General features: G+C 45.6%; 2 protein-coding genes and 1 long non-coding RNA gene across 4 annotated transcripts; 2 read left to right on the plus strand and 1 right to left on the minus strand.

Annotated features, from left to right (window-relative positions):
* LOC142950118 (tau-tubulin kinase 1-like) lies at positions 1-4,306 on the plus strand. The gene is made up of 3 exons (XM_076092017.1): positions 1-24; positions 1,306-2,765; positions 2,884-4,306. Exons 1-3 carry the CDS (start codon positions 1-3, stop codon positions 3,278-3,280), a joined length of 1,881 nt encoding a protein of 626 aa, XP_075948132.1. The 3' UTR covers positions 3,281-4,306.
* A 2,235-nt stretch (positions 4,307-6,541) lies between these two features.
* On the plus strand, positions 6,542-14,676 carry pex6 (peroxisomal biogenesis factor 6). 2 transcript variants are annotated; one of them, XM_076091609.1, is made up of 18 exons: positions 6,542-7,096; positions 7,373-7,999; positions 8,107-8,276; positions 8,471-8,554; positions 8,644-8,761; positions 8,884-9,017; positions 9,126-9,231; positions 9,402-9,604; positions 9,759-9,945; positions 10,586-10,662; positions 10,868-10,985; positions 11,267-11,472; positions 11,936-11,997; positions 12,085-12,193; positions 12,413-12,529; positions 12,961-13,038; positions 13,558-13,697; positions 14,348-14,676. In XM_076091609.1, the coding sequence occupies exons 1-18, from the start codon at positions 6,566-6,568 to the stop codon at positions 14,482-14,484; spliced, it is 3,204 nt and encodes a 1,067-aa protein (XP_075947724.1). In that variant the 5' UTR covers positions 6,542-6,565; the 3' UTR covers positions 14,485-14,676. The 2 variants fall into 2 exon arrangements, with proteins under 2 accessions (XP_075947724.1, XP_075947723.1); XM_076091608.1 differs by having other exon boundaries at positions 6,551-7,096; positions 9,129-9,231.
* A 320-nt stretch (positions 14,677-14,996) lies between these two features.
* On the minus strand, positions 14,997-20,592 carry LOC142949830 (uncharacterized). The gene is made up of 2 exons (XR_012954092.1): positions 18,298-20,592; positions 14,997-17,317 (listed from the first exon to the last, which is right to left on the minus strand). It is a non-coding gene; the product is annotated as an uncharacterized LOC142949830 (long non-coding RNA).
* Positions 20,593-22,979: the final 2,387 nt, after the last annotated feature.

The following is a 22,979-nucleotide window of genomic DNA, read 5'->3' on the forward strand; positions in this document are numbered from 1 at the left end:
ATGAAGAAGATCTCTGTGTTCCCAGTACAGAGATAGATCCAAGGCGTGTTTAGCCTAGCTTAGCACAAAGGCAGGAAGCAGGGGGGAAGTGCTAGCTCAGCTACCACCTTTACACGTATCTTGTTGGCCAACATGCTAGTCAGCAGTTCATCCTGTAGTCAAATGGGTTTAGCTGATGTCAGGACTATGACTTCAGGACTTAAGAAACTTGGTTAACAAATAGCTTCAATGCTAATTACTGCTAAAATCACATTGTGTCCAGGCTACCAGTCTTTGTGCTAAGCTAAGCTAAGCTAAACACGTCCTGGACCCATCTGTGTACTCGCTGAAGCTGCGTGTTCAGTAACAGTTCTCACGTGACTCTGAGGACGACAACAAAGTATTTTGGAAAATGTCTGAATGTTTCTTTAAAGTTTTTTGCAATAACAGCAGAGTTTCTGTTGTCCAGGTAAAGAGGACTGAGGAGCTCAGTGTTAGTTCAGTGTGATGATCCGTGAGTGTCTTTCACTTGTAAAATACATATAAGCGTTTTTCTTTTTTCTATCACTATATGATTGTACAGTACTGCTTGTATAATTTACAGGTAAAGCATGTATTTTAAACTTTTTGTAAATCCAAACGATAAGTGTACATATATACAGAAATGTAGAAAGTAAATAGGTTTGCAGTTAATCTCTAATAGCATGACAATTAGCGGGGTTTAGTATGTATGTACAGGCTGTATGTTAAATCTTTATGAAGGGAAACACTTGAAAATCACCTGATATTAGACTGCGTGCTGTCTAAGGATAAACTCTGCAATGCATTTTTTTGTGCCTTTTATATCAATGTATGTAATCTAGACAATCTTGAAAAGCTTGTGTACAACCAAAATGACATTAAAATGGTTTTGGGGGCAAATACATCAGTTCCTGCTGTCTTTCTTACTGGCAGAGGGGTCGTTGGCGTAGGCCCGGTAGAGTGCTACGCTTCTTTTCAACAGTAATGTGTTATTGCTGACACCTGCAAACTGTTGCACGCTATCCTACAGCACAACATGTGGACATTTGACTTTTTCTTCACATTTTCTCACTTACAGATGTGCTGAAGCATTGTGTGTGTGTTTGTATGTGTGATTCTAAATAAATATGGACAAGATTTTTGAATTCCACCCTTCATCTAATAAGTATATTAGCTGCTGATGAGTGCCTTCTGTGTGTGATTGTGATCGGTAAACTCCTTCCGAGATGTTTTTGTCCCAACGCTATCTTGTTTCCAGTAGATTTAGTTGTAATAATAAAGACTGTTGTTTCTGTTTTTTTTCAGGTGTTGTCGCCCACGGAGCAGAGCAACCCGTCACCGCCATCCCCGGACTATCGTACAAAGGGCCAGAGCGACGAGAAGGAGCATTTCCACATCCTTCCTCAGCTCCAGGCCAAGAGGGCCGACTTCCTCACCGTCATGCTCACCGGTACTTTGCCTCAGCGCCGGAGCTTTGCCACAGCAGACGAAGAAGTCCAAGAACCTCCGGGGCCAAGGGACGACGACGTGACGAAGAGCGAGTCCAACAGCGAGGCCAGTCAGAAGAGCACTGAGCGTAGCCAGGACGCCGCGCCGTCAACACTCATGGCCGAGGACCAGAGGGGCCAAAGGGAGCACGCCTCAGCTGCCGATGCGGACCCTGACCTGGAGGACGCCTCCAAAACCCTCGTCCTCTTCTCGCCTGGAGACACTCGTAAGTCTCCCTCTGGTGGCGATCATGTTCTAGAGGGAGAGCTGGCCACACCGTGTGCTCTCAGTTTCCGCACCGACCGCCTCCTGGTCGGGGAGGCGATTCAGCCTGAACCCTCCGACACCGGCCGTTTGTCCCCCGCTCTCAGGTCAGACCTGAGGCCGTCCACTCCCATCGCTCCCGCATCGCCGCCCTTCACAAAAGTTGAGCGCACTTTTATCCACATTGCAGAGACATCACACCTCAATGTCATGTCTTCCAACGGTCACTCTGCCAGGGAGAGTGACCGGGAAGTGTTGGCCATCATGAAGGCGTCGGCTGTAGAGGATGACACCCATGAGAAGGGGGGAGCACCAGAGACACAAGAGTCTCGAGAGGAGTCTGTGCCAGAAGAAACCGCACCAGTTGATAAACACCTCAAAACTGAGAATGGTCCGTCAACTGTCCTGGTCCAGTCTTTTGAGCCTGTCCCAGAAGCCATGTCACCTGTTCATGAACACACAGATCTGTCACAGGAGCCTAAGAAACAGCCGTTATCCAGCGAAGAAGCTGTCAAGCTTCAGACAACCGGATCAGAACTACCGGCTGCCACGAAACCCAGGATCCGAAGCCGAATCCCAGTACTCGTCTCTGAAGAGGACTCAGGCTCGGAGCAGTCCTCTTCCCTCTCAGCTCGGGCTCGGCTCCAGCAGCGGGCCAGACAGCTGGACTTGGCCCGCATGCTGGTCCAGAAGCAGCAGGGTCGCTGGATGAGGAGGAGGATGCTGTCTGGGACGTCGTCATCCATGTCCTCCGGAGACGATGAGCGTCGGAGGGCTTCTGAAACTCTGTCCACCACCGGCTCAGAGGAGGACACGCATACCTTGGACGAGTCCAGGAGGAGCTCCCGTCTCAAACCGACTGAAGAGCAAGGCTCCAAGGAGTGCAGGAGCAGGATCCCCAGGCCTGTCACCCCCATAAAGAGGCCTTCAGTGGGGCTTGCTGCTGCTGCTCCTTCTCCTCTCTCCTTGCCAGACTCCAGCACTACCAAAGGAGCATCATCCTTCACCAACGGGTATGACTCCGTTCCTTCCTGTTTAGTGTATGCAAGTTTTGATTTTGCAGTAGATTGATTACATATTTTTGTAGAATTTTAAAGAAATAACACCTTCAATTTTATCTCCTCTCCACAGGAATCAGAAAATTGGACTAAACACTCTCAGCACTCAACGGAAATCCAAACCTGTCGCACCCAGGTCCTCCTCCTCATTTTCCCGTCCATCTGCTGGCCCGTCCGGCAGCCCTCGAATGCCCCTGCGAGTCCTGTTTGGAACCCGACGCAGCCTTAGCTCCAATCACTGCAGGACTGACAGCCCTTCCCCTCAGAGAGCATGTCCGTCCAGGCAGCCCCTCTCGGTTCGAGCCCCAACTGTCCCCGTGCTACCGCCCAGGACTACAACGACCATGCGGCGCAGCGCCTCGCAGGAAGCCACCTCCTCTGGCACCACGCCCGCCAGGACCAGGCCGAAACCAGCCGGTGCAGCCAAGGGGAAGCCCAATGCCAAGGAGAAGGTGGTGCCCGCTAGATAATACAAAGAGACTCATAAGCTGAGACATGTTTGTGTATAATCAGTCTTCGGACAAGCTACGCCTCAAAGGTTCTCACCTGATTCCATATTAGACTGTAATCTTACAATCACCTACTTCAATTCATTTAATGTACACGGGCCTCTTATTTTTATTTGTTCCAAGGACAGCTTACTGAACAATCTTCATGGGCTTCCAGTAATCTAGACTGACTGTCGTACAGGAGCGTCGCTGCCATGGTGCTATGGATACGTCTGCTGCTCCCTTGTCAAACCTACGATTTAACTGGTTTCTGGAGCTGAGAAATCACGGCCTCCAACAAGTCCAGTTTCAGAAACTCTCACCTTACACAGTACTCCCAGCTTGTCCACAGCTATACTACTCCTCTAGTGACAGTACCCTGCTTGGTTGCATGGTGAAGTATATCACAAATACATTGAATCTGTAGAAGGAAAAAAAATAAACATGCAAAAATCTGTACCTTTTAAATTATTTGATATAGTTCTCCTCTTCCTATTGGGATAAACAGGCACAAAACAAGGACCAAATTGGAACGGTTTGAATGCCCGAATAATGATAATATGATAATGGATTCCTAACTATATCCTGTACTCATTATAGTCTTGGATTAAAAGAAGAGTTGGATGTGAACACAAAATAAATCGCTCGGCCGCTCGCCTCCTCCTCCTCCTCATGGTGTGACAATGGGCATGCTTTAATCATTCTATTTTCTGGGTGTTTTTATTTTCTTTATGCTCTGAATTGTATATAATAGAATCATTTCCCATAAAGACATCTTTATTTTTTATCTTGCCAAGCAAAGTGTAAAGTCTTTAACCTTCTGTTCCTATGTGTTGGCACTATGCCTGTTTTTTAACGCATGAGAAAAACGGGGTTAACCATGAGAGGAAGTTATACCTGCTTGGATTCTGCTGACAGTGCATAGGTTTGCTGGTTGTTGGAGCCCATGTTGTGTTTGTAGGGGGGTCGATGGGCACTGAGCTGTGAAGTAAAGTCTTGGTCATGTGGATGGGCGTCTTGTCATTCTTTTCCCACTGGTTTCCAGTGAACCCAGGGACCCCGACCTGATCTGGATCCGGACTTTCCACAACGCCTTGAGTCCAGATCTGGTCCATCTTGACTCACCACAGACAGTCAGGCGAGTGTGAACACGAGTCCAAATTTTGATTGGACCCAACAGGAAGACATATGCTGCATTATCAATCAACACTCAACATTACTATTCACCCCAAGGACGTTTTTAAGTTTTTGTGTTTTCTACTGAGCCCCAAAAAAGAAAATTATTTTTGTGTTACCTCGCAATACGTCTTGCTTTCCCTCTGATCCACAGAGAAAGCAGCGCTGTATTATAATATAGTAATATATATATATATATATATACAGTATATAGTAATATATATATAGTATAATATAGTAGTTCTGTAGTTTTACAACATTGAATCAAAGTAGTACTTCCACTGTGTTCATTGTTTTATTTATTCTCATTCTAAATAAATCAAGTACTGAGGAATGAGTTTGTCTGCATCGTGGACTGCACCGCTCCGGTGTGTTTTATTTAATGGCATTACTTAAAGGAAGGCGCTACAGTAGGCTACAGGTTATTAGGTTCAAGTTCCAACGCTTTAAATACTTTAAAGTAGCACTTATTTAGATGTTGAACAAGTTCATGCGTTAATGCACTTTTGATAAATATAGTCTAATATACATCCTAACTAATAAATGTTCACTAAACACTGTTGAGGTCAGGATGTTGTGTTAGGGGGTCACATTTTAATCATGTTATACACATGAATAGTGTTTCATGAAGTTGGCTGCAGTTGTAAATTTAGCAGCATCCCCAGATGTCTGCAGTGGTGGATTGTAACATTAAGTACATTAACTCAAGTACAATTTTGAGGTACTTGTTCTGTACTTGGGTATTTCCATTATATGCATCTTCAAAATATTTCCCTCTGGCATGTAGTGCAGTAAAAGTATACTTTTTTCTCCACTATTTGACAGCTTTAGTTACTTTGTAGATTCAAATTGTTAATAAAAAAAAAACAGCTAATAAATTGTTATATTGTTATATATTAAGCTACTCAGCAGTATATAAATCACAGGCAGACCACAGTTTGTCTGACTGGGCCGTGTGCTGTCTGATACGGTGGTCAGTGGTACTGGAGCTCCACAGGGAACTGTTCTGTCTCCCTTCCTGTTCACCCAGTACACCACTGACTTCAATACAACTCAGTCATGCCATCTGCAGAAGTTCTCTGATGACTCTGCAGTGGTCGGGTGTATAAGGGACGGACGGGAGGAGGAGTACAGGGCAGTAGTGGATGACTTTGTGGAGTGGGCCGGTAGAAATCACCTGATTCTGAACGTGGCCAAGACCGGGGAGATGGTGGAAGGAGGAAGACGACGACTCCACAACTGCTGAGAGTTCTGGGGGAGGATGTGGACATGGTGGAGGAGTACAAGTACCTGGGTGTCTCCATCTACAACAGACTGAACTGGAAGGCCAACATCAACGCTGTGTACAAGAAGGGGATGAGTCGACTCTTTTTCTTGAGGAAACTTGGATCCTTCAATGTGTGCAGCAAGATGTTGCAGATGTTCTACCAGTCTGTTGTGGCCCGTGCCATCTATCTAATATCACGGGTACTTTATAAAGTCACTATTGTGTAACAGCTGTCAAATATCAGTCTATGGAAATAAATAAAATAACTAATATTATGACACATATTGTTATATTAGTATTGTTAGAGCCAAAAATGGTATTATAAATACAACTGTACTTCTTTGTGTGTACATTGGGTGGCGCTGTATTCCTGTCCGGGGCTCGGGTATATAGGTCCTGAAATCACTGTGTTTGTCAGGTGTTTGACCCCGGAAGGGCAAAAGGTTTTGACCGCGATACTATACACATTTGACCACATCGTGAGAAAGAGTGGCTTTCTGTACATTGTTCCACGACGAAAATAAATGTGCTATCGATCAGCAAACAAAGGTCTCTGTGATGTGTCAAAAGCACCACACCTCACAGATAGTTTAGCATAGCCTACCGCAAGCGCGTCAACCAGGCTACTCCGAGGGAGGAGCACCTCAGGAGCTTACAGACACACGACTGGGCTTCTTTAACAAGTATTATTACTGTTAGCACTAGTAGCAGTAGCAGTAATAGCAGTAGTATTAGTATTATATGTAGTTCTTCCGGTCATCCACCAGGTGGCGATGATCACGCAGGAAACTGTGAAGAAGAAGCGGAAATGACGCAGGTCCAAGATGGCGGCGCAGGTGGAGTTGTGTTGTTTGGAAAGTTTCCCTTCACATCTGAGTCCTCTGGATGTTCTGATTCTACAAACTCAACTGGACTCGGTTTTCCAGAATGACACCGACCCACCGACCGCCCTCTTCACCCCGCAGCGGCCTCAGGGCTCCGGAAGGCCGGGCATTTTGCTGCGCGTCCACCCGACCACTGAGGAGGAAATCTCGGGCTACGGAGGAGGAAACTCCCCCAGAGCCGAGTCCGGGAGCTGGGTCCAAGTCCGGATCTTCACCAGCCGCTTCTTCCTGCGGCACCACGGCTTCCAGAGGCTCCTCGGCAGCACGGGGACCGTCCGGGCTCTGGAGCCCATCCCCCTGGATAGAGTGGTGCTGGGAGCCCGCAGCAGGCAGAGCCTCCACTGGGCCGGAGCCGAGCAGTTTACCAGCGGGCTGCTGGAGCTCTGCCGCCCGGGACAGTGGCTGCTGGCCCGGCAGGGAGACCCGCTGCTGCTGCCCCGACACCCGCTGCTGGGAGAGGACCCCGGACAGGTGAGACATTGGAACAGGTTATATCCAGGCTGAATACCGTAAACACTTTAATACTCGATCAACGTGTCAGTATCTTAACTTCATCACATGACTGTCTGTGAATATTTTAAGTTTGATTCTTGCAAACTGAGACAAACATGTCAAACAGAGCAAGTTTTGGTGAAAACTATAAAAGTAATCAGTTTGCATCCTTATCAAGAACATCACATTTCTCCTCTATTTCTGATTTTAAATGTCCACAGTTTGATGTTCTTCTTCTTCTCTGTGTGTCTTCAGGTGCAGCAGCAGCTGATGGAGCTGCTCGTGTTGGAGTGCAGTCCTGTAACACAGGGACGGATCACCGCCGACACCTCTCTAGTTCTGACAGACTGCTTTGACTCAGCGGACCCCCCAGGCGCCCCCCCAGCCTGCAGGCCGCTCAGACTGTGCGTGTCAGACTTTGCCCATTACGCCGACGGTCTCGGAGGGGGGCGCTCTCTTCTCGACAACAGGAAGCTGCTGGGCTCGGGGTTCTCGGGCATCCTGCAGGCGCTGGAGTGCAGGGTGGACGTCCGGGTGGTGGACACTCAGCGATGGCTCGGGGTCAAATGTCAGCAGGGAGCCGCCGTGGACCTGGACAGCTGTGTGTTTGTGAGCAAACAGCTGCTCCTCCGGCTGGGGCTGTTTAACCAGGAGTGGGTGAAGCTGTCGAGGCCGGGCGGGTCCTCCAGACCTCCTGCAGGTCACACCGATGTCAAGGGGGGCGTCTGCAGACAGCGGCCGGTCTCTGTGCTGGTTGTGGATTTAACACAGAGCCCAGACCTGCAGAACCACGATGAAGTCGGTTTCATATCGGCAACTCTGTGGTTCAACATGACTGAAGGAGACGTGATCCCTGTGAACGGCTGCACACTGAGGATGAAGGTGCTTCTACACAACACACACAAACAGCACAGGAGTGGAAGCCGACCTGGGGGTGGGGAATGATAACTTGTTGTTTCCTTGCTGACCGGTTGTGTCTGTTGTCTCAGAGGTGGACACCGTCTCCTCCGGCGCCTGGCGCTCGTCACTCGGACAGTTTCAGTCGCTCTTCTTCTCCGATGTTCGCCAGCGAGCTTCACATCCAGCCGGTCACGTCTCCGCTGTACAACAACCTCAGCTGCTACGACAACCTGCTGTCTGAACACTTCAGTACGCCCAGGTCAGCCCGAGTCCTGCCGCATACTAACTGCATGTAGTGTGCATCTTGACAAGTGTTCACTGAGCTTTTTATTTCCTGTGTGGACACGCTACAGATTCAAATCCTGCTTAGAATTACTACGTTGTCTGGATTTATATATATTTATATATAGTGAGACTCTCAGTCTAACCAGTGTGTCTTTGCACTCGGTGCAGACTGGTTTCACAGGGAGACATCCTGACAGTTCCAGCTGAAAACCATCCAGACCTGCTGGTGAACAATTCAGAGGGAATACACAGGTACAACACATCTGTCCACAAACACGGTGTGTGTGTGTGTATATATATGTGTTTTTTAATTCTCCTTAACTGTGAATGACCTCTGTCAGGTGTCCAGTGCTGTTCTTCAGAGTGCAGAAGGTGTGTCCGTCGACAGAGAGAGAGGAAGAAGAAGAAGATGGAGGAGGAGCTCACCTAGCTGACAGACTGCACACTTCACTCTACATGGTGACATTTGACCTCTGACGTTTATCGGTGTGTATCAGAGTGTGTGTCTCTGACAGCTGACTCCCTGGATGTATCTGTGTGTGTGTGTGTGTGTGTGTGTGTGTGTGTGTGTGTGTGTCCAGCGAGCGTCCACCAGCAGCCCCGTCCCCTGCCTCTCTGTGGAGGCTTCGTCTCTGTGGAGCAGCCTGTCTCCTCCGGGCCTCGTCAAGACCGTGGAGCTCCTCAGCAGCATCGTCCTCCCACACCTGCACCACAGGTAACTCGCCTGTCCGCTGGCGGCTCCGACCGGACGTGTGGTAGAGAGAAGCATGATGCGACGTGTGGTCATGTGATCAGTGATGTCGCTGTTTTTGTGTGGTTGTAGCAGCTCTTTGTCTGGCTGCACCGTCCTCCTACACGGCCCTGCAGGAAGTGGTAAAATGACAGCGGTCAGCGCGGCGAGTCGCAGACTGAACCTCCACCTGCTGAAGGTACGATTTCTTCTTCTGCTTCGTCTGCATTCTCTTCTTCTGCTGCTTCCACTCCGTTGTCTTCTTCTACCTGCTGAAGGTACGACAGCTGAGCTCTGACACAGTGTGTGTGTGTGTAGCTGCTGTTATGCGTTGTTACAGTGACGCTTCCTGTTGTTACCTGTGTGCAGGTGGACTGCGTGAGTGTGTGTGCCGACACCCCTGCAGCCTCGGAGGTGAAGCTGACCTCGGTGTTTCAGCGGGCCGAGGCCCTGCAGCCCTGCGTCCTGCTGCTCAGGAACCTGCAGCTCCTGCTCAGATCTCGAGGCGATGCCAAGGAGGACGGCAGAGTCCAGGCCGCACTCTGCCAGCTGCTCCACAGCGCCCCCACCAGGTCACTGAGTAATTAAATATATCTGAGTTAATTATTGGTTTGAATGGAAGTTAAATTGAGGCTGTGAATGAGCTTTAGTATTGTGATGAGGTCTGACAGCCGTTCAGAGTGAGTCCCGGCTCAGAGGAAAGCTAACGTGCTTGTGGTCTTTCAGTGTGGTGGTGGTGGCGACGGTCTGCAGACCTCGGGAGCTCTCTGCAGGCGTCATGGCGGCGTTTATCCACCAGGTGGCGTTAGAGAGTCCCACCGAGGAGCAGCGGCGCTCCATGCTGGTCAGCCTGAGCCGAGACCTTCACCTGGGGAGAGACGTCAACCTGGAGAGTCTCTCCAAGCACACTGCGGTACGTCACAGGACCCAGACCAGTAGGAACCAGTACAGACCGAGCCTACGGAAGTACTCTGCATCAGTGTCTTTTTGCGGTTGAGTTCTGATGATTTGTGCGATGTGTATTATCCAGTAACGGTGCCCGTTCAGACTCTTAAGTGTGTTGAAGTGAATCAAAGCTCAGCTGGTTTATGTGGACGTCCTGCAGCACAACGGAGCTCAGATGTTTTGTTGGTTTTATTTCATTTCTATCAATACAGCAAACCTTCTTGAGGCAAATTTGTGTTTTCTGATATTTGGTGATATAAATAAAATGAACTCGGGTTCAGAGACGAAGTGTTTGATCCCTGCAGCTAAAACAGACGGAATCAAGTTTGTGGCAAATATCAATTTGTTTTATTCCATGTGATCTGTTGTGGTCAGCAGGTGAACTGACCTCCTCCGTTGTGTTTTTTTTAATTTTTTTATGCAAGTCAGCATGTTTAGACCAAAATAAAAACCATATTCGTGTTGAAATGTCAGTCTTCAGGTACACGCCACAGAAAATATACACAATAACACCGGAGACGTGGCTAAAGGATATTTTAATTTAGTTTAAATGTGAAACACTGACATCACTAATCATTCTTCCTCCTCTTCCTCCTCTTCCTCCTCAGGGGTTTGTGTTGGGGGATCTGAGCGCTCTGCTGGTTGAGGCCGGTCGAGCTGCCTGCAGGAGGCTGATCCACAGCTGGTGAGACTAAAGATAACCGGTGGTGGGCGAGGCTGTAGTGGTAGAATAAAGGCTGGGTGGACATCACCTTCAATGATCCTGGTTTTAGTGGTCTAACTTGTGTTTAGAGTTCAGAGCAGAAACTGGATTTAGAAACACATGGTGGTGGGTGGGGGTGTATAAAGGGCACTCAAACGGTGTCCTCCTGTTGTGTGTGTGTGTGCAGTGGTGGCCGGCAGGAGGAGGATCTGTGCGCCAGTGGAGTGACCATCCTGAACCAGGACTTCTGCTCCGCCCTGAAGACCCTGCAGGACGCCCAGTCCACGTCCATCGGAGCCCCCAAGGTGAACACTCACTTTTTGTGAACTGTTTATGTGACGTCTTCTGCCCTCTAGTGACCAAAAATGAACTGTTGCGTCATTAAAAACGGAATAGTTCACTGATAAAAGTACTATCGACATGTCTGAGGAATTTACAAAGACGTTTTAGGATGCTTTAGAAACCGGAGGGGTTAAAAATCTACATTTGAGTAAAAACAAAGCAAACAAAGCATAAGATGCTGCTGGTGTTTGTGGCCTCTGTGACTCTGACTCAGCTACTGGTTGAACTCTGTGTGTGTGAACAGATCCCCGATGTGCGTTGGGAGGATGTTGGAGGTCTGCAGCAGGTGAAGAAAGAGATCCTGGACACAGTTCAGCTTCCTCTGCAGCGTCCAGAGCTCCTGTCTCTGGGTCTGAACCGGACCGGAGTCCTGCTGTACGGACCGCCAGGAACAGGGAAGACTCTGCTGGCCAAAGCTGTGGCTACCGAGTGCTCCATGACCTTCCTCAGGTAGGAACACCTTCACCTTCCTCAGCTAGGAACACCTTCACCTTCCTTAGGTAGAAACATCTTCACCTTCCTCGGTTAGGAACAAGCAGGCATCCAAAATAACACGGAGCAATGAGCCACAACAGAACATGAGCCACATAACACTCATCCAGGTCGTCGCTTAATCTCGCTGCTGCAGGTATGAGCATCGCTTTAAAGACGGCTTTTATCCTCCGGCAGTAAGACTTTTCAACACTGTGCAGGGCAGCAGCTCAACACCAACCCACTGAGTCTTCTCTTCTATTTACTCAAGTCTACTTCTAACTTGTTGAAGCTGTGACTCTGCGTCATGGGAATTGTACTCTGTGTTTACTTTGTACATGTTGACTGGAGGAGCAGCCAGAGAACAAGTTGCTCAAAATGCTCCGGTGACATTTTATCGCACGTGACTTTCAACTCCTTGAACCCGTTTTGTGTGTTTCAGCGTTAAAGGTCCAGAGCTCATCAACATGTACGTGGGTCAGAGTGAAGAGAACATTAGAGAAGGTCTGTTTCACCCTGAAGGATCATTCCGGTGTATTTCAACCTGATATCTGACATCCGTGAACGTCCGTGTGTGTTTGTTGTGTTCAGTGTTCTGCAGAGCGCGCTCAGCGGCTCCGTGCGTCGTCTTCTTTGATGAGCTGGACTCTCTGGCTCCCAGCAGGGGGCGCAGTGGAGACTCTGGAGGGGTGATGGACAGGTGAGTGTTTACCTGCACCGATTATGCGAGTAGGCTCCAACTGTCCGGATGAACTTTGGGCTTTAATATCCACAGTACTTAGTACATCAATGGCGCTGAGGTGGAGCAAGCGAACAGTTTTAAGTTCCTGGGAATCAAGAACAACCTGACATGGTCCTCAAGCATCTTCATTCAGGTGGGAAAGGCTCGTAATCAGTTTGATTGAATCTGTCCGCACAGAGTCGTGTCTCAGCTGCTGGCCGAGCTCGACGCTTTGCAATCGGCTGTCGGAGTTTTTGTGATCGGAGCCACGAACCGTCCGGACCTGCTGGACCAATCACTGCTGAGGCCCGGCAGGTCAGAGCGCACACACACACACACACACACACACACACACACACACACACACACACACACACACACACACACCATCCTGTACCACTGTTATCATGTGGATACAACAACACTCTGTATTGCTTTTACTGTTTAATAAATCCTTTAATCTTTGTATAATATTTAATATAGCCCAGGAAACTTTAGTCGCTCCTAAAGTAAAATATATTTTTACTGTTCATTCACTTTTCCATAAACCTCAGAATTACATTTTTTGTTTTCCACATTAATGATACAAGAGTCCTGTTGAACCGAGACGCATCATCTGTCATATTTCATCATATTTTACCTACGAAGACTAATTATAAACACGTACGACAGATGAACCTCTCTGATCCACATCTGTAAATGTTAAACTGGCTCCTGGTCTCTTGTGGATGTTGTGTCGTCTTCAGGTTTGATAAACTCGTCTACGTTGGAATCAACGAGGACCGAGCCTCTCAGCTGCAGGTTCTCCAGGCAATCCTCAGAAAGTAAGAAGAGCTCCCCCTGCTGGAATAAAGTGCACGCACACACAGAGGCATTAGTCTGGACCCGGATCAGAGCAACGTTAGGATAACAAAGACTTGAAAAGTCACTTTTTATAACACTCACACATGTGAACAGCAGTTGGTAGAGCAGGTTGTCCTTTAACCACGAGGTTGGCGGTTCGATCCCGGGCTCCTACTGTCTGCATGTCAAAGTGTCCTCGAGCGAGACGTTGAACCCAAAGTTGCTCCCCAGATGTTTTACAGCAGCTCACTGCTCCTAAATGCTAAGGATGTGTTTAGATTCAAGCTTTTACTCGGTCATCAGGACATAATGTGTGCAGGTCAGAATTTGCACATACTGTATTAGAAGACATGGGAATAGAATTCGTAATAAAAACCTCCCTACATGCACAGAGAATATAATGTGTTTAGAGAGACGACTCTCTGTGTGTTTCCGTAGATTGTCAACACAGGATGTTTGAGTGTTTGTGTGTCCTAAATGTAAATAAGTGTTGTGTTCAGGTTCCAGATGGACTCGTCTGTGGACCTGCAGCAGGTGGTGGATCGCTGCCCCGATCACATGACCGGCGCCGACCTGTACGCTCTCTGTTCGGACGCTATGACGGCCGCCATCAAGAGGAAGATCTCTCTCATCGACGACGGTAGGAAAACACAACAGGAAGTGGACTTTTAACATTTTAAACACACAGGCTACAGAGCTCAGACACTTCCTCTCCTATTTATTCTGTGTTAGAATAACCATGTGCAGTTTAAGACATGAATGTCACCATGTGATGCATCGTTCCAGATTGTAGCGTTAAATTAATTCACATCTGTATTCCAGGCAAAAACAAAGAGAACACAATAACAAACAGTACAGAGTAAAACAAGAAAAAACACACAATACAAAGCTACAGATAATGGGCGTAGTGCATAATGGATCTCTCTGTCTCTCTACCACCTGTCTGTTTGTCTCTCTCTGTCTCTCTCTCTCTCCCTCTCTGTCTCTCTACCACCTCTCTGTCTCTCTCTCCCTCTCTGTCTCTCTACCACCTCTCTGTCTCTCTCTCTCCTCTCTCTCTGTCTCTCTCTACCACCTGTCTGTCTCTCTCTGTCTCTCTACCACCTGTCTGTCTCTCTGTCTCTCTCTCCCTCTCTGTCTCTCCACCACCTGTCTCTCTCTCTCCTCTCTCTCTGTCTCTCCCTCACTCCCTCTCCTCTCTCTCTGTCTCTCCCTCACTCCCTCTCTCTCTCTCTCCCCCTCTGTCTCTCTCTCTCTCTGTCTCTCCCTCCCTCCCTCTGTCTCTCTCAGGTCTGGACTCGGAGGACTCTCCGGTCCTGGTCTCCGTTGAGGATTTCTCTTCAGCGTTAGAAAACTTCAAGCCGTCCGTTTCCGACAAGGAGCTGCTGAGATACAGAAACATTCAACATAAACTCTCTGCTAAGTAGAGACTGATGATGATGATGATGATGTTCCATCTCCAACAGGACACAAGGACTCCGATGAAGGTCTAATTTAAAGTGCGACTCATGTGAAAAATCAACATTGTAAAATAATGTAAATGATGTAAACAAGAAGTTAATTTATAAAATTGTGAGATGTAATTTATAAATACAGATGTTTAACTTTGACCGATGAAACCAGAAGTGAGATGTTTTTTTTTCTCTGATGGAAAACGCAGTAACTATGTCATCTACTAACGAGTCCGATCAGCCAATCAGGTGGAGAGTTTCAAAAAGTTATTAACAATTACTTGATGACTATTGGGACATTTACTGCAGTGCCACTGCTCTATTATATTACTGTAATCATAACCGGTGTTAACAACACTGACTCGATCACGCATGTATTTAATACTGTAAAATACTTTTAAATGTGTCTCGTTGAATCTTCACACAGACATTTAGAAGAAGTTTCCAGGTGATCAGAATGTTCGGATTAAAGAAAAAGTCATCAAACGTTAAATATTCATGCTGATTTTATCTTTTTTTTTTTAAAGTCAAATATTTCCACTAAATCCAAATGGGCAGAGCATAAAGAAGCCGCTATGCGATTCAACCAGATTACATTTTCATTATCAAACACATCAGTAAATGCTGCTTTCTACATTTCACTGCAGTCACACGAATATAATATCAAGTTATGAAATTTCAGAGGACAATATCACAATCTGTTAGTTTGTTGTTGGGTTTACTTAACAAACATTAGTCACGTAAACTTAATCAACAATAAATCAACGAACATACAGCAACGTAATAGCCCGCCAGATGAAGATGCCAATCGTCGTATGATAAATGTGTCGGTTATGCTGTAACCAGTCATTTCTAAAATGTTATACGAGCGTCAGTTTTACCGGTGGTTTTATTTCTAAATGTATTATTTTGAGTTTTTGGCAGAGTCGAAGAAATCCCAATCTGGTCGCTAAATAATGAGGCAATGACGCAGTTTAAATGGAGATCAGTAGCATTAGCAGTTAGCTAACCAGCTCTTTGCTAACGCGTGTAACAGCTGATGCTAGGCTAGGTAGCTAGGTAGCCCGACCACGTGGATTTTCTAAATGCGTTTCCACAACTTTATTTAAACAATGTTTGTAGCAGAACAAGCTGTTGCTCAAAATTGCAAAGTAAAGCAGAAATGGCAATTTAAAATTTGAATACACCTCAAGAGTAAAGATACCAGAACCTTCTGACATGTGTTGCTAGATTATCGCTTCATTTTAGCCTTCACGTTAATCAATACAAATATTTAGTCGGTAGTTAATATTTTATATCGCTTTGTACAGCAGGTCGATACGGTTAACACATTTGGTTTCCTTGATGGATGTGACGAAGATTTAAAAAATGGCCGGAATTAGAGATTCATGGGATATTTAAAAATATTGTCCTTTTTATTTATTTTTTTTACATTAAATGACGGGTAAGAAAAACTAGAGAACTTAATGTAAAGTGTTACCATTTTAGATTCAACATGCTGGATTTTTAAAAAAATTAGTTTTGAAGTTAATCTATCATCAAGGGGCTTCCATAAGACTACATTCAGCCACCGAGACATGAACACCCCAAAGAGTGAGAGAAATGAACTATATTAAAAAAGGTTGTCACTGACGTTCTCACTCGTCAGATTTCAGTCTTTACGGTCACGTGAGTAACAAACGTTCTCTCGGTTAGCGAGCTAACTGTGAAACTGATTCCGATGTGAACAACATTGCTTCAGCTCTCCGTGGTGTTGAAAGGTATCTTGCTAAAATCACAAAATGAGACTGAAGGCTCCACTTGATCAAAATAAAACGTGTTTCCATTTTATTTCATCATTTATTTCCACCATATAATGCTTCAAATAAATGAAATCAGATTTTAAGAACACATTACGCCCCTGTGCTTCAGTGTGAATCAGTATTTAATGTTCACATTGATCTCTGACTTTCCAGTTTCCAATTCTTAGTGAAATAATTAGGAAAAGGACGATTTTGGCTCGATGCCATTTAAAATTGTTTTCTGCGACGTAGATGCTGAACATTTCATTTGCTGAGGCTTGTAAGAGAATAATAATATATTTGGCTCAGCGAGGTTCAATCATTCCACACGAAGCTGTAACTTCTCCGTCGGTTGAGCCCGCGGTGTAGCTACGCTACGTTTAGTTACAGACAAACGCAACGGAAACTAAAGCATTTTGCTCCAAAGCGTATTCTACCCTCTCTGTGAAATATAAACCTTAAAGGAAATCCTTTCTATTGAAAACAGTGACTAGCAGGATTAGCAACCTTTGTTATTAAGGATTAAATGATGAAATGTTGTGTGGTGTACTGTGGCGATCTGTATCGTGTGGAAGCGAGCTACTAAGTTTTGATCTGACAGAAAAATGTGAGGCAGCAGTCGGCATCCCGTCAGTTTAATCGGCAGCTGGTTTGGACTCTTCTGAGCCTCCAAACATGGACCTGGAAACCTGAAAGGGTCTCAACTAAGACCACCGTTCGTCTTTGTGTAGGAATGATGTACAAGCAGTCATTACAGTCTAATGAGCCAAAACAGATGTGTGTGTGTGTTTGAAGAGAGGCGGGGTGAAGCTGGTAGTCCAATTCTGGGTGTAATCCGGATTAATCTGGAGGTCTCAATCTCTGTGGTTCGTCCTCTGGCTTCACTCTGTTTCGTGGTTCCTGGATTTTAGTTCGTTGCTGGGGCAAAGATCCAACACACAGGTCCTCTTGTTCTTTGTCTTCCATACCTAACGAGCGGATCCTCTCCGGCAAGGACTCAGGTGAAGTGGGGCATCCGGCTGCAGGTTCTGGAAGAGAGGTAGCGTTGGTTTTTTTTGATGGACCACGTTCGTCTTTTCACTGTTTTCTTTGTTCACTTTTACTGAGCAGAGAAAACGAGCAGACGGAACAAAAGAAGAAGTCGTACGGAAAAATACTTTTCTCTTTTAAACCAACAACCACAAACCGAACACGAAGAAATTAAATGTTCTCTGAAGCATGAAATAAAACCATTAATGCAGATGATTGTTAATTCAATATTTGTGGCGCTTTTGTTTTTATGGTCGATTTGTGAAACAATCAGCAGTTTGACAGATAATTCGGTCAGTCTCCACTTTAAAGACTTCTGAATACAATTCTGACTTTAAATTTGGTTAAACTGAACCAACTACACATATATACACTATACACTATATATTGGGGCTGATACACTCCAGAGACACTACAAACAACCCACAATGTAACCCTACGCTCACCACTCTGACCCGTCTTTATATTATCATATAATATCTGTAAAAGGCACAGTGTGTAGGATTCAGTCGGATCTATTAGTAGAAATATGAAATATTTAATAACTTTTCATAAATGACCTGAAACCAAGAATCGTTCCGCTGTGTTTCTACGGTAGCCCAGAACGGACAAACCAAACACTGGCTCTAGAGAGACCCTTTCGTGTTTTCCCGTTACCTGAAGGCCACCGTAGTTCTCCAACACGCTTGTGAAACTACGGTAACTTGAGCAACAGAGTGCCAAACCGTGGTAATGCCATCCGCCGTCGACTGCAAACACAGCGCCAGATGCCACCCAATCCTACACACTGTGCCTGGACATTACAGCCACTAACTTATCCAGTTTATAATCAATGTTTTTGAAAACAAACTGCAGTCCAGTTCAGTGTGTCTGTGTGCGCAGCTCTTTTGTCTTTGTTTTCCCTCCTTTCTAACCCGTTCCTGTGTTTTCGTTGATGTGGGTGTTCAGCGTTCCTCCATGCAACATAAGCCATATTTACCGCTTACGTGGCCTTTGCTACTTTTGTGCGCTTCATCCTTTTCCTCCTCATGAGGGTCACCTGAGGCCTCTTCAACCCTGCGATCAGCAGCAGCAACCTGGGCCGCGACTTGGTGAGCCAGCTTCTCAGTAGCGTCCCCTTGGGAAACCTGCAGGAACAGCAGTAGTCCGTTAAAGCCAGGAACTCCGAATGAACCAGCAGGATTTCAACACCCTCTGGTTAATTCACTTTAGTGTTTAAAAACCACAAACATAACACGAAGCCTTTAGAGACCTCACCGTGCGATAACAAAACATTTAAGGCGAACTTTCCGATAAAAGCATAGAAGTAAATTCAAATGCTACTTAAACACACAGTTCTTCTAAATGTGGATTTGTGTTGGCTGGTCCGCCACTTTGGTTCAGACTGAAATAAATATTGAAAGGATTCTGATGGAATTCGGTTCATACATTCATGTCCTCTTAAGGAAGAATTACAACGTTGATGATCCTCTGACTTTTCTTCTACCGCCATCATCAGGTCAACATCTCAATGAGTCCAATATTTTGGTGTTTTACCAAATACCTGCAGAACTAATGGCATTATAAGCCTCGGCTGTACTTTGTGTTTTTTGCTAATTAAGTAATGTTAGCATGCTAACATGCTATGTTTGCAGGTTGCAAACGAACCTTCAGGTTACACAGACTTAATTTGGTAAAGAAAGCGAAGGTTAACAGTTAAACTCAACTGTTGTAAACATCTGTCACAGTTAACAGAACCACCTTCTGTCTCAGCTTCAGACTTATTTTCATGATCCATGAATAGTGCACTTATTTCTTTGATTAATCATTTGGTCTGTTGAACACCAGAAAACCCGTTTGGCCTGTTACACAAACCTCAACCACACTGTGTGACACTGAATGTCTTGTGTTGTCCTACGAAACGCCCCAAACTAAAACATATCCAATTTACTACAATGAAAGTAAGTAATCAACTTGATTTTATAAAGTATTTTTAAAAATAGTGACGTCCTGACTGACTAGTTACGATCGACAGTCCAAAATAGACAAAAACCAAAACATATTTCAGTTATTATCATATATAAATGACGACGAGCAGAATTTTTGCTTTATCTTTCGATTAATTTATGAAGTGACTGATCTACAAATGTAAAACATATCACACCAAATATTTATAACTAACTAGGGCGGTGACCGTTTTCGGGCGATTGCTTGTCCTCATCCAAACACCTTCAATACAACACAAAACACCAGCGAGGTGTGAAGTCGACCGTTTGTCCGTCCTTTGAGTTTCTCCACAACCGTCCTGAGACTCTTTCCACTTTAGTTCGACAAAGCCCTCAGAGCAACAACAGGAAATGCTGATTGCACGTTTTGATCGTGCAAACTAAAAGACTTTCTTACTCGTGGCCTTTTGTTCACGTCACTGTCGCTGTCATCTTTTAAGTTATTTTAACCTGTGATTTGACACCTTGTGACCCAACGACCAACCGACCAATCACACTGACTCCTACGAGCACCACGCCGCTGAGCCTGGATTAGGAAGCAGGACAGTACCTGGACCAGAAACACTCCTCACCGAAGCACCATATCACACACGTGTTCAAGCCTCCTCCAGGAGCTTCACATTCTCCACAAAAACAGACTTTTTTGTTTTTTTGTTTTTTGCTGCAGGGAAGCTGCAACCTTTGTGTCTTTATACGAGTCGTGACCTGCTGAGCCCGATGGAAAAACAAAAACAAAACCTTTGTGCTGTTCGAGCACACTGAAACCAGCCAGAGAGAGATCTAGCAACGCGTGGACGGACCGTGCTGACGCCATTGTTGTGGCCTGCGGGGCTCGATGTTAAATGTACCGAGGGGGGAACATTGTTTGTGTCCCCCCCCCCCCCTTAAGCCCTCATCCTGTTCATTATCGTCATGTGATTGTCTCCAGTTAAACTTTGTCTTCTCCTCAACAGCTCCTTCTCCTCCATGTGTATCGATCAGCAGCCATCTTCAAAATCCTCTTCAGGCTGCGTTCAAGTTCAGGTTCCTTCACCTTTTTCACTTTGTTTTATTTTCTTTTGTTCTGCCTTTCCTTGTTGTTCTTGTCCTGCTCTTTACTTTGCTCTATCATTTTCATTCAAGAAATCGTCTTCTCTTTGTCTGCAGATCCATCTTATAAAGCAGCTTCAGTAACTTATTATAAATCACTCCGTACTGTTTTCACAGCTGTGTTTTTTGTTTGTCTTGTTAGGTTTTCTAATGTCATCCAAGTCGTTTTTTTTTTACCCTACCCAAGCCCACCACCACCACCACCACCACCTCCTCCTCCTCCACAGCAGACATCTTTGTTGGTGTCTATTACTGACCGGTCGCCAACGTCCTTAGAGTCAGAGGAAGCGGGTAACTTTGACATTGTCCTCGTCCGTCCGTCCTGTAGCAGCTAGCGAGAGGAGCTCACTCTTAATATCGCCCAACAAACAAGCTGGCCGATCATCATCAGCAACGTCACAAACCTTCCGTCTGCTTCAGCATCAAAATAACTATTCATCCCAAAATGTGGTAATCCAAGTGACAAGTTTATTTTCTCTCACACACACACACACACACACACACACCAGAGAGTAGAGGTACTACTAAGTTGTTTCTCAGAGCAAAATACACGACGGCGGATCTACAACTCTACGGCACCGACAAACCAAAACACTTGCCTTAAATACATCAAGAGTCAAAGTTCTCACTCTGAGGCTCTGAAATATATCGAGTGAGTCCCAGTCGATGTTGTCCACATCCATCACCTCCACTCTTCACCTCCGCACACAACTTAGCAGTCCTCTACCTCCACTCCCCTACCTCCGCACAAGGAACACAACAGAAAGCAGTCCTTACCAATTGACCCCACACATTTGTTAGGTTATGCCCCCGGCGTCCCTGCAGAGGCACATATATGATCCCCGCTGCAGTTTTTCCCTCTCGCACTAGAAGCTTCAGCCAGGACGCAAAAACAAATCTGCTAAATAATAGGAGGCCATGAAGCGGTAGGGGGGGGGGGGGGGGTCCACTCAGCACTTCTGACTGCAAAGAGCAACGGGTGATACCAGGACACGCAGCCAATCAGGGCGCGGACTGCACCTGTTGCCATGGTGCCCGACACTGACCGGTAAAAAGGTGTGTGTGTGTGTGGGGGGGGGGGGGGGGGGGGGTGTTTGGAGAGTGTAGGAAGAGGTTAGCTGAAGTGTCGCTGAGGCAGCAGGACTGTCAGCAGCTGCTTGTTTAACACACATCAGTATCCTGAGTTCACTAAATATATACATGTTCTGCATCCTTTAAAAACCCTTTAAAGTACATTTACTCAAGTTCGACATACTATACTATGACTTATATTTAGATTTTTTCAACATGCTATGACTTTTTTTGACAAACCATACTATGACTTTTTATTACTTTTTACGGCATACTGCGACTTATATTTAGATTTTTTTCGACATATTATACTATTACTTTTCATAAAAAGCTTTTTTGACATGCTATGCTATGACTTTTTTCAACATACTATACTAGGAATTGTTAGGACTTTTTTGACATGCTATATTATGACTTTTTTCAACACACTATACTATGACTTATTTTTGGCTTTTTGGACATGCTATACTCAAGCAAGCTACTGTGACACCATGCTTGAATGGCTGTAGTGTGGGCCTTATAGGCAGCTTCACCTACAAAATGAGTTTTCTGTAAAAGGCCATCCACTTTCTTTTGGAAAGATTCTTTGTGTTGTACATTTAAATGATTTATGATTTGTATTACCTTTTCTTGCGATCATTGCGATGGATGGTGATGAAGTCTGAAGTCTAATAAGATGCAAGCTGCAGCTGACTGTGATGTCTGTGGCTGCTCTGTAGAGGGCTCTGTGGCTTCAGGATAACACAGAGAGATGCAGGAGATTCAGAGGAGTGGTGAGGCTGTGCAGGCATGTTTAGTGTCAGACGGAGAGGTTCGCCCTGCTGTTTGTTCGCTGCTGCAGAGATCAACCTGGAGGAAGAAAGGAGGGGGTAGGAGGGCTGGCACTGCAATGCAGAACATTAAATGAGGAGGGAGGAAGGAGAGAGAGGGAGGGAGCTCTGCAGAGAGCAGCTTTTTTTTTTTCCGAGGGGGAGGCTCAGGGATTCCCTGTCGGTTTGGAAGAGATCCAGAAGGAGAAGCAGCGACTCGAGTTCGGAAACAGAAAGACGAGCAGATTTAAAACTGATTGTGATTAATGAATTCAAATCACGTAGAAATGATTTGACAGCAACAACCTTGATCTCAATATGATTTTTTTTCACCACTGTATTCATTTATTTGTCAGTATCAGTGTAATTGGACACAGAAAGGTAATAAATCAGACAGACGGGTGCAACTAAATATACAGACAAGAACACAAAACAATCAGATGTAACACACTGGGGTTATGATTTCAATTTTGTGCTTATTTTTAGTTGATTGTATTTGTGGCAGTACTAGATATTTCAAATTGCTGTGCGAGCATGTATGAACGTTATTATGTGTAGTTGTGACCAGAAGAATGCGCAGGTATGTGAGGAGGACTACAATAATAGTAATAAAACAACAGCACTAATATCATCTGAATATTCTCGTTGATGTGAGTGAACGAGGAGTTCTGATGAAGAAAAATCATGATTGTATTATAGATTTATAT

The sequence above is a fragment of the Anarhichas minor genome, unplaced genomic scaffold, assembly GCF_050575085.1.
Source record: "Anarhichas minor isolate MPS153535 unplaced genomic scaffold, ASM5057508v1 ptg000014l, whole genome shotgun sequence".
Lineage (NCBI taxonomy): Eukaryota > Metazoa > Chordata > Actinopteri > Perciformes > Anarhichadidae > Anarhichas > Anarhichas minor.